The sequence below is a fragment of the Dipodomys spectabilis genome, unplaced genomic scaffold, assembly GCF_019054845.1.
Source record: "Dipodomys spectabilis isolate Male_0828 unplaced genomic scaffold, ASM1905484v1 ptg000499l, whole genome shotgun sequence".
In the NCBI taxonomy this organism is placed as follows: domain Eukaryota; kingdom Metazoa; phylum Chordata; class Mammalia; order Rodentia; family Heteromyidae; genus Dipodomys; species Dipodomys spectabilis.
The window spans coordinates 1,487,316-1,499,345 of record NW_024871176.1 but is presented as its reverse complement, the minus strand read 5'-3'; the positions used below and the strand labels follow the sequence as shown (position 1 = coordinate 1,499,345).

The following is a 12,030-nucleotide window of genomic DNA, read 5'->3' as shown; positions in this document are numbered from 1 at the left end:
GTTATTAAAATGACTATATATCAAATAGCCAATGTGGGGGATGGGGAGGGTATAGTGGACACGAGTGACTCACACCGGTCATCCTAACTACTCAGGAAGCTGAGATCTGAGGATCACAGTTCAAAGCCAAATCAGGCAAAAAGTCCCTGAGATTTGATCTCCACTTAACCAGCATAAGTGCTGAACTGGAGGTATGGCTCAAGTGGTAAAGTGGCAGCCATGAGAGACAAAGCTAAATGAGCACGTGAGACCCTGAGTTTAAGCTCTGGTACCAGTAAAAATAAAAGGGGCAGGAATAAAATTACAAAAGAGCAATGGGACTTTTAAGGGTCATGGATATGTTCTTTCCTTTTTTCCTATTGTTTTGGTTTCTTAGGTGCATATATATGTCATAGCTCATCAGTTTATGACACACCAAATATATGCCAATAAAACTATAAGAATTTCTTAATTTTCATATGTCAAAAACTTTAAAAAGTAGAAAAGATAAATTCAGATAAATGGAACAAGATTACAGGTGAACACATTGTTTAAAAAATACAAGTTTAAAGAAACGTTAGTACAAGGAAAAGAATCACAGGCTAGGTGTGGTGCTACGTACCTATAATCCCAGTACATGAAGACTTGAAGCAGGAAGATCTCAAGTTAGAGGCCAACCTGTGCTACACACTAACTATCACAAAAATAAAAGAGCAGGAGGGAAGAATCACAGCGATAAAATTATCTGTATTTTACACTGTGATCGCTATTAAACATGTATGTATTTGATAGCAAATAAATCTGATATAAAAATAAGAAACCAAAGAAAGGAACTTAAAAAAAAAAAAACTAGGCAGAAGAGTACGGGAACAGAATTTTCCCCAGCAGCTCTTGAAGGGAGAAGAGATGGGAGCAATCTATCTGAGGACATACTAAGGCAGACCTGTTCAGATCCAATATCAGATCTGGAAACACAGACCAAAAGCCTGTCTGCCAAAAAGTGGCATATCTCCTGACCTAGCAATTCCACTCTTGGGTATCTGTTCACCAGAATGAAGTGTTTGCAGCCACCAGAGGACTTGCACCAAATGCTTCCTGGCGGCTTTATTCATCCCAGAAACAATCCAAATGCCTATCAACAAGAGAATGGATTACAATATGTTTTGATTCACTACACAGTAATGAAAAAGAACAAATGGTTGACAAATACAACCACAAGGAAGAACTTCACAACTTAAAAAACAAAAAGGAAAAAAATGAAAAAAGAAACGCTTAGCCCCAAAGTGTATATACTCTTTGAATTCCATTTATATGAAGTAAAAAATTAGACAAAATTAACGTATCACAGGTCAGAATAACAGAAACTGGCTCCAAAGAAGGAGTTGTGTAAGAACCTTCTAGGAACTGGAACCTTCTAGGATCTGTATTTTGTTGCACCACTGTCTATATATGCAAAAGTTTTCCTGCATGCACTAAGATCAGTGCATTTATGTGCTTTATTAAGTGCATTCTGTACCTAAATTAAGAGAGAATGTCCCAGTTATAGTAGCTAAACAGCTGTGTGTGCGCATGCATATGTGCGTGAAATTCTAAAAATTCACAGATGCAAATAGCACAAAGACACCATCACATAGGACTAATCAGATAATAAGTTGATGAAAAGATTGAAAAAAAGAGAGAGCTGGAAGCATGAATTGGGACACCATCCCCCTCTTCTGGCAGGGACCTATTTCAGTCCCTCCTTTGTTTTTCCATGGACTTTATTATATAACCTCTGAATGATGCTTATCTGCTAATAGAATTCGCATCTCTCAATAAATGGAACATAGCCCAAAGGGTCTGAGATTTTGAAATTGCAGAGTAGGAAAGCAAATTCCATCTGTGAGGGAGTTAACATTTCCATTTCCTCTGAGTAGTAGTCACAGACCAGAGAAGCCTTGAAAACCTACCTGTCTATCACATTTGGAGTCTTTGGCCAAGGCTTTGGGGAATGGTTTTGATTTTCTAAGTGATTTTGATTTTCAAATGGTTTTGACCCAAAATTTACAAATAAGTTTGGCCCTAATATCTGCATCAAGCTACAGTTCATATCAAAACTCAGCCACTAGGTGTGGGAGCTGATGTTTGACTTCCTAGTTACTCAGGAGATCGAGGCTAGGAAGACTGGAATTCAAGGCCCATCCAGGTAAAAAGTTCACAAGACCCCATTTCAGCTAGTTATAAACTGCTGCATGCCTGTTATCCCAGCTTTGCAGGCATTGTAAATAGGAGGATGGTGGTTCAGGTCAGCCCAGACATTAACTGTAAGGCTCTATTTGAAAAATATCTAAAGCAAAAAGGGCTGGGGCCATGGCTCAAGTAGTAGAGTGCCTGCCTAGAAAAATGAGGTCCTGATTTCAAACCCCAGTACCACCAAAACAAGACAAAATGAAAGCAACAACAATGACAAAGCCCACCAGCCACTCATGCTATAAAGAAAATAGCCCCTTTTCTTTTGCTGTTTTAGTTTCCTGGTATCTTAGTTGACTTTGACTATTTGATACTCACAGTGCAGCTGTTACGAAGGGCATCAAATTTGCGCTGGATTTCATCTCTATGTGCCTAGAAGGTAAGAAGCGAACTATAAATTTTTCACAGGGGAGAATACCATTCTACATTCGAAGAATCAAACACACAGAACAAGGTGTGGTTCAGTGTTGAGGCACTGGGCTCAAAACCCACTACTGCCTAAATAAACAAACCAATATCCTCCAAATACAGAGAACGGGCCAGGAAAACTACTATAGCAGCCCCAGCATTTCTTAAAAGTAAAAAAGAAAGAATTAATCAAGTCATCAGCCACATCAAAGTAAGTTAAAGAAGCATATGGATACCGTGTTAATAATAGTATTTAGGCCATATATCCATACCTTGAACAAATATTTTTTATTTATAACATAATACTTTGGCACTACTGATAGACAAAGGAAAAGCAATTAACGATATGGTTCTATTCTCCTACATTTGTCCTAATCCCTCATTCTGAAAAGATTCCAGAAAGATTAGTAACTTAGTGATGCGCCGTCTTCTCTCCAACTGACCCCTGCCTGACTTATAAGACACACATAGGACTCATTTATGGTATATATGTGCATGTACACACACACACACACACACACACACACACACACACACACACACACACACACACACACACACACACACACACACACACACACACACACACTCCCCAAGAAAAAGTAGTGGCCTTCTAAGAGTCCAGCTAAGTGATTCACCCCTATAATCCCAGCACTCAGGAGGCAGAAGGATCAATTCAAGGACAGTCTGAATGACATACACAGTACAACTCTGTCTCAAAGAAGAAAAAAAAAAAAGAGAGAGGGAGAGAAAAACCAACAATAGAAACTGCTGAAGTTCACAAAACCACACATTGACCTGGAAGTAAACAAATGGGTTTTCTCTGAGGCAAAGCTGCCCTAAAACCATAGTGCTCCTGCTATGGTAGATCCTAAGTGTCCACCAGAGGTTCTCACATAGAGGCTTGGTGGCAGCCTGTGGCACTACTGGAAAGGAGTAGACTCTTTAAGATGAGGATGTTGCCTAGACAGAGGATGCTTGATCACAGGGGCATGCCCTTGATGAAGATATTAGGTACCCTGGCCCCTTCCTGTCCCTCTTTCTGCTTCCCAGCTTGTAAGAGGTGAACACGTTTCCTCTGCCTGCTGTGCACCCTCACCAGGAAACCAGAGGCTCTAAGCCAAGTGTCCACGGACAAGAACCTCAGAAACTATGAGCCCCAAGTAAACCTTTAATGTCTGTCTGTCTTTATTTACTTATTTATTTTTGCCAGTCCTGGAGCCTGAACACAGGGCCTGGTCACTGTCCTTGAGCTTCTTTTGCTCAAGACTAGCACTCTACCGCTTGAGCCATAGTGCCACTTCTGGCTTTTTCTGTGTATGTGGTGCTGAGGAATCAAACCCAGGGCTTCATGCATGCAAGACAAGCACTCTACCACTGAGCCACATTCCCAGCCCACCTTTCCTCTATTTTTTTTTTTTTTTAGGTTGGTCATAGGGCTTAAACTCTGAGCATGGGGACTTGTACTCTGGGCCTGGGCACTGTCCCTGAGTTCTTCAGCTCAAGGCAAGTGCTCTACCAGTTGGGCCACAGGGCCACTTCCAGTTTTCTGGTGGACTGGAGATAAGAGTCTCATGGACTTTCCTGCCAGGACTGGCTTTGAACCGTGATCCTCAGATCTCAGTCTCCCGAGTCGCTAGGATTACAGGCGTGAGCCACTGGCACCTGGCCCTTTCCTTCTTTTAAGTTGATTTGTCTCAGGGCCTCTGTCACAGTGACAGAAAGCTATCTAACACAAGTGCCATCAGCTGCTAAAAATCTTGAGTGCACACTACACGTGACACCGTATGTAGTCAGATACAGTACATGCAGCTGATGCTGGCATTCTTGGTGGAGACAGAAACTAACTGCATGAGGGAAGACTATAACAAATGCCAGGAAGAGACAATGAGGGGACTGGAAGACAGGGGGAAAGGAGAACAGACAGGGACTAAGACGAGGAGGTCCACTGCAGCTTGGCTGCAGCAATGACATTTAAACTGAAGCCCACAGGATAGGGAAGAGCCAGCCATGCAAAGCACAGGAAAGGGCAGAAGAGTCCTCAAGACTGCAGCTAAAACGTGAGACTGGAGACACAGCTCAGTGATCAAGAAAGCTGAGTGAAAGAGCCCGTCCCCAGCATCGGCACACAGAAACTGTCGTTTGTCCTTATTCCCTAAGCAAAAGAACAGAACAGGGATCTGCCCACTGTTTACACTGTGTCGGGTACCATCTTGTCTTCTGGAGGTGCCTGGGAGTACAGAAGTCAAGGTGTTAATGTGACACCATTTTATACACTGGGTTTTGGTATCCTGGAAACAATTCCCTGGAGACACCAAGGGATGACTGTAGATTGCACTGGATTGCAAGTAAGTGTATTCTTTTCTGAGTTACAGTCCGTTTTTGTGGTTGTTGTTTTTGCCAGTACTAGGGTTTGAACTCAGGGCCTTGCACCTGCTCAGCCTATTTACCTAGCTGGCACTCTACCATTTGAGCCACACCTCTAGTCCTGCTTTTTACTAGTTAACTAGATACGGGAGGTTCATGGGCTTTTCTTTCTAGGTTGGCTTGGATCCTACAGATCTCTCAGCCTGTTGAGTAGCTAGGATTTCAGGCATGTGGCCCTAGTGTCCGGCTGCTGCTGCACTTTCTTATTCTGCTCTATTTTCTCATTAATAGCAAAGTTTTCAAGTAACATATACCATGAAAAACTCACTGAACTGTTGCACTGGAGTCTGAAATTTTCAATCACTATGTTGATTACAATTAGCCATTATGGAGCCTTTGGATAATTTGAACACATGAAATGGCAATCCTCTCTGAAGATGCAAATCATGACCTGCAGCCTTTAGGGCCATTAATTTTATTAATGATTTGGAAGCATACATATAAAATGTGAAAGTGACTCTGCTATGAATGCTATGACATTCATAACATTCAATAACATTTAACTATTCAGCGATCTAAGAAAATGGTAAGAAGTATGTTATTATGTTTCTTAGAGAGAGAGAAAAGGAAGGAAGGAAAGAAGGAAGGAAGGAAGGAAGGAAGGAAGGAAGGAAGGAAGGAAGGAAGGAAGGAAGGAAGGAAGGAAGGAAGGAAGGAAGGAAGGAAGGAGAAGGAAAGAACAGAAGGAAAGAGGGAGGAAGAGAGGGAGGGAGGGTAGGAGGGAGGAAAAAAGGAGGGAATGAGGGAAGGAAGGAAGGATAAAACACAAGGTCATGGAATATACAAGGATATAGTATACCCAGTATACCCAGGCATCAGTGGCTAGCTACTGGCAGAAAAATCTAGAAGATTCCTATCTCCAAGTAACCAGCAAAAAAAGCTAGACTGTAGAGATTGGAGATGTGGCTCAAGTAGTAGAGCACTAGCCATAGAAGGAAAAGGCTGAGTGAGCATATGAAGCCTTGAGTTCAAGCCCTAGTACCAGTAAAAAATAAATAAAGAGCAGGGAGGGGGAAGAGAGTATATACAATGATAGTAAAATAGATAAGACAAGCTTTGGGTTCTCTCAATGAAATATTATAGGGCTCCTTACATATTAAGTACTATGGGGAATTGATAGTTATACTCTTTTAATTTATGAAGGACCCCAGAAAGTACAAGTGTTAACCTAGTATAAATTTAAGCAAACATTAACAGAGTGAATAACATCAAATGACAACTTTGAGACTGTTATAAAAATAGTATGCCTGGGAGCAACTGGGGTCCACGGACCCACTTGGGAACAGTGACCTGGAAGCTGGGTGGCACTGAGACAGATTGAGGACCAAGGATGCTCTTCGTGGGGTGTCTCTACATTTGCACTAATATGAAGGGAAGTTAAGAGGAAAAAAGGGGGGTGAATTACAAATACAGCCCTGATTCAAAGCCCAGGCCTGCAGAACTGAAAGGAAGCTAGTTCTGACTTGTGACCGCTTTCTGCGATTCATGGTCATGTTCTAGAACTCTTGGGCTTCCGGTGCAGCCCACCCACCCCTCCCTTGTGAAAGCAACACCAAACAAGACTCACTTTACATGCCCCAATTTCACAGCTTGATTATCACGCCGAGAGCTTAAGTAACTAGATATGAGGCTTGGTGTAAAGGAATGAGTGCGTGCATCGATTCATAATTCTCACAGATCAGAGGATGGATGAGTTTGGAAGGCCATAGCTACACTTTGCAGGAGGAAGGATCTCCTCATGAGGATCCCTAGCTTCCCCTCACCGTTTGACCAGTTAAACAACATGGGAACAGAAACCCAGAGCGTGTTTGCAAGGCCCTGTTGATGCCCACAAAGCAAACACTGTGTGCCTACAAGGCTGTTCAGAGTCATACTTGGTCACATGACACAACTGACTGCTGCTATCAAGTATGCAGACTCCAGTCTTACATAATATCATGTCAAGGCCCCCCAAAAAACATTTTTCTTCTCTTCCAGTGACAAATGAAGTATCTTCCCATCACCTCCCCTGCCCACCCCCAAGTCCTGGGACTTGAACTCAGGGCCTGTGCACTGTCCCTGAGCTCCTTTTGCTCTACTAGAGCCACAGTGCCACTTCCTGTTTATGTGGTACTGAGCAATCAAACCAGGTCTTCATGAATGCTAGGCAAGCACTCTACCACTAAGCCACCACATTCCCAGCCCCTAAATGAAGTATCTTAAAAGCAGTTTTCTGTTCCAAGTTGACTTTGCTGCTGTCAATCTTAGCTTTCCAGTGGATTTCAATGCAAATGCAGTTAACAGGGCTGATACAGTGTGTGGGAAGGAAGGAAGCAGTTAAGAAGGCCAACAATGGCCTGCCAGTTGCCCCTGCAGGTTCCTTTAATGGAAAGCCCTAATTTAACTGTGCTCCATCTAATGTGTCCAGAAGCGGGGGCCAAATCAGGTAACTGCTCCCTTCCTAGGCTGAGATGGACGTCTGTTAGAATTAAGCAATAACAGTCCATTTGTCTGTTCCTATTTATTGATAAAACACTATGCTGTGAAGCTCACAGGAGATCATTTTAGATCTAGCTCACTTAATTTGATTGATGTTTGTGTTGGGTCTGGACGTGGGCCTCAGAGAGAGAGAGAGAGAAAGAGAGAGAGGAGAAGGAAAGAAAGGAAAGGAAAGGAAAGGAAAGGAAAGGAAAGAAAAGAAAAGAAAGGAAAGGGGAAAGCAAAAGCAAAGTAAGCAAGCAGGAAAAATTTTTCTCAGAAAGTATATTCTTCAAAATAAAGTCAAGCAAGCCATTCAGGAAAAGAGGAAGGAAAAAAGCTCACAGTCTCAAAACTGAACCAAAGCATACTATCTTTACTGACTTGCTTAAAAGAGTTGCATATGATAGGCTTACAAACAGCTATTTGCAAGAAAGCATTTCTTGTTTTTTTTTCCTTGAGATAGGCTACATAGAGCCTAAGCTGGCTTCAATTTGCAATCGTCCTACCTCGGCCTCCTGAGGGCTGGAATTATAGGCATGCAACACAATGCCCAGCTTTCTTGCCATCAGTTTGAACAAGCCCTATTTCCCATGACACCTTCATGTATACAAGTGACAGAGCCCTAGTTTCTAGACCTAGGAAGCTTTCTTGTTTTGTTTTGTATTTTTTAAGATGCTCTAAGGCAGTGATCTCATCCAGCTAAATTAAGTCGTGACTTGCTGCTGTGCTAGGCTTCTAGCAGCCGCTAGTCAGAGCACATTCCAACCCGCAGTCAGGCAGGATTTAAAGGACTAATTTCCCCACAGATAAGAAGCAGTGATACACATTCTATTCTATTTTATATTTTTCCCCTTCCAAATGGGTGGGGGAAAGGACAAAACATACAGCTACCACCTGCCTTTTCAATTCCAACTGAGGAGCAAAATAAACTGTCATTCTTGGTTGCTTCAAAGGAAAATGATTGGAGGAATTACAGGCCAATGCCTGGGAGCAGAGAGGGGGGACGACTCAAGACACAGCATTAGGCACAAGCAAGTGCTCATTAAATTTAGATTAAATCACTATTGTCTCATTTTCATTCGGGAGAGGGGCACAGGATACTCATATGCAATACACTAAATAGCAGTGGTTCCAATTTAGGTGTCTTCCTAGAGCAGCTAGGAAATGTGTATCAGCTAAGCACATAAGCTCAAGCCTGTAATCCTAGAGACTTGGGGAGGCAGAGACTGGGAGATCACTATTTGAGGCCAGCTCAGGCAAAGAAATAAATATGAGAGACTCCATATCAATGATGGAGGTGGTGCACACCTGCTACCCCAGCTCTGAGGGAAAGCACATTGGCAGGTACAGGGGCATGGACCTGTCATCCCCAGAGATCTGGTGGAAGTACAAATAGGAGGACTGTGACCCAGGCCAGCTGGGGCATAAAGGGAGATCCTACCTTGAAATAACCAAGGTAAAAGGGGCTGGAGCCCTGAATTCAATCCTCAGTTCTTTCCTTACCAAACTCCGCCCTCCCCCCAATAAAAAAAAGAAGAAAATAAAAGGGAAAAAAAAGAAATTCTACCTATCTCTCCCTACCCACTTACCTCTAGCAAGTGTATAATAAGCCGTCTTGGCAGATCAATTTACTGCCTCACTCCATTTTTTTTCTCCTCTGCACATATTTTCTCTTTGCCTTTTCATTCTTTGTGTCCTGCTCTTTGTTTTGTTTTTTATATAATCTTTCCAAACTGCTTTCAATCCATTTAAAAGCAAAGCAGCATATAAACAAAAACGTGTCATGACAATTTTTCTCCCAAACAAAATATTGGAGCACATGGCATTGTTGAATGAGTGTTCTCATGGAGATGATGAGACTTAAAAGTCTCGATCAATATCCACACTTGGCGTAAGTCCCAGAAAAAAAAAAATCTAAGCTGCATAAGCATCTTCCTTATAGGAGTTATTCTGTACCATTAGGGCCATTATGATCCTAATCAGTCCCAAAGGAAGCTGGCATCAAAGATCACATCCTCAACTTGGTACAGATCATAGGAGGTAACTTCTAAAGAATAAAACTAGTTCAAAGAGATAGATACACACACACACACACACACACACACACACACACACACACACACACACACACCCCACACTTTTAAACAACTTGAATCATAAACCAATAAATGGATATGGCCACTCCTAGTGCTATCAGCTGATGGAGATAGGGCCAGAATCCAAGTTGAATGGGAATGAATAGGGTACCCATTTAAAACATGATGAATCCAATCAGCCACACTGTGTCCAGACCCACAGGACAGGGCATCCTGACCAGCAGGCATGAGTGTGCCCATCCACCTGGCAGTTATAGTATGTCACAATGAGAAACCATGCTTAGTTATGTTTAGTTGATATTAGTCATTCAAACCCATGCAGCTTTCTAGACTCAGAGTCCAGGCCCACCAAATAGTCTTAGAGGAATGACAGAGTTTGCTGGGAGCTAGTGGCTCACACTAGAATCCTAGCTACTCTGGAGGGCTGAGATCTGAGGATTACAGTTCAAAGCCAGCCCAGGCAAGACAGTCCATGAGACTTTTATCTCCAATTAACCATCAGATAACCAGAAGTGGAGCTGTGGTTCAAGGTGGTAGAGTGCTAACCTTGAGTGAAAGAGCTTAGGGACAGCACCCAGGCCAAAAGTTTAAGCCCCACAACTGACAAAACAAACGAACAAAATGTGTGATTTCCAAGGAGGCACCCCTGAAAGGTAAGGAAAGTATGAAGTCTGGCACCCAAAGTGCCCTAGTCTACTTGGCAGTCACATCTCCTTCTTGGACTTCCAGAAAAAAAACTAAGAACTCTCTCTAGCTGAGCAGCCCAGTCTCTCAAAAAGAGCAGGGAAGCCAGATCTCCTTCAGAAAAAAAAAAATCAAAACTCTCAATTATTCTCATTCAGATCATAAAAGATGCGTAGAAAATACATAAAACATGTAGGGTGTGGTGGTGCACACTTGTAATCCCAGCCCTTGTGAGATGGAGAAAGATTCTGAGTTTAAAGTGAATGTGGACTACATAGAGAGACCCCACCACAAAAATTAAAAACGTGTACCAGATACACATGTGAACTTGTCACAGTGACAGTCCATTGGTACAAATAATGCCCATTACTAAAAACTAAAAGTAAAAGCCAGGTGCCAGTGGCTCACAATTGTAATCCTAGATACTCAGGAGGCTGAGATTTGAGGCTCACAGTTCACAGCCAGCCCAGGCAGAAAAATCCCCATGCCTCAGTTGCACCATGACCAACAAAAAATAAAATAAAAATGGGCTGGGAAGGTGGCTTAGTGGTAGAGCGCTTGCCTTGCATGCCTGAGGCCCTGGGTTCGATTCCTCAGCACCACATAAGCAAAAAGAAAAAAGCCGGAAGTGGCGCTGTAGCTCAAGTGGTAGAGTGCTAGCCTTGAGCTGAAGAGCTGAGGGACAGTGCCCAAGCCCAGAGTTCAGGCCCCACGACCGGACCCTAAATAAATAAATAAAAATAAAAATGAAGACATAAAGCAGAATCCACAGCTTTAAAAATAACACAAACAAAACAAAATAAAAACAGAAATATGGTAGCAAGAATATTGCAAGATGGCTCAAGCCTGTAATCCTAACTACTTGGAGGTGGAGATGAAGGAGGATAGCAGTTCAAAGCAAGCCTGGGCAAAAAAAAATGGATGCCAGTCCAATTCAACCAATGGTTGGGTGCAGTAGCTTATTCCCGCTCTCTCCAACAAGGAAGCCTAAGGAGGAGGATCATAGTTCAGGCTGGCCCAGACAAAATGAGACCCTACTTCAAAAATAACTGGTGCAAAAATGGGCTACAGGCTTGACCCAAGAAGTAGAGTCCTGCCACCAGTACAAGGCCTTGAATTAAATCCCCAGTACTAGGGGTGGAGAGGAACCCTACTGTAAAATATAAGATTATTGTTATTTTTACGACTATTAAAAACTAAAGTTTTCAATTAAAAATTTAATTTTTTTAAAAATTGAAAATATAAACTAAAAGACCAGGTAAACAAAATTTGAAACATAATTGTTTATAAAGAAGGAGGATACATAAAGGAAGAATTTTGAGCTCACATACTAACTCCAATGAAGGAGAAGTCTATAAAGCCCACTTTCTGCCAATTAACTCTCTCTGTGGATCTCTTTTTCCCTACTAGGATCTGCAAGGGTAAAGAAAGATCCTCGTACCATGCTCCTTCTAGCTGAGACCTTAGCCTGATGGTGCTACTCCCAGACAGACCTACCGTGAGAGCCTGGATCTCCTCTTCTGCTTCGGCTGTCGTCTCCTCCAGCTCTGTCTTTGCCTGGTGAAGCTGGCTCTCCAAGGCAGCCCGGGCGGCCTGCAGGGCCGTCAGCTGTGACTCGCGCTCCTGCAGGGACAGCTGCAGCTCTGTGAGCTGGCGCTTCAGCTCCAGCTTCTGTTCCTCATGCTCCAGGCTGACCTGAGAGAGACAGAGAGAAACAGACAAAGAGAGAGAGACAGAGATAGACACA

The 12,030-nt window shown here is 42.7% G+C and overlaps 1 protein-coding gene across 10 annotated transcripts in view; it reads right to left on the bottom strand.

Moving 5' to 3' along the window:
• The window catches only part of Cit (citron rho-interacting serine/threonine kinase), a 166,004-nt gene that overhangs the window by 41,677 nt on the left and 112,297 nt on the right, over positions 1-12,030 (bottom strand). For 9 of the 10 annotated variants that reach the window (XM_042669642.1, XM_042669643.1, XM_042669647.1 and 6 more), the window contains 2 exons: positions 11,781-11,978; positions 2,527-2,580 (listed from right to left, as the gene is read on the bottom strand). In XM_042669642.1, coding sequence (XP_042525576.1) covers positions 2,527-2,580; positions 11,781-11,978 — 252 coding nt within the window. The remainder of the gene's footprint in view (positions 1-2,526; positions 2,581-11,780; positions 11,979-12,030) is intronic. The other variant, XM_042669649.1, reaches the window with a different exon arrangement.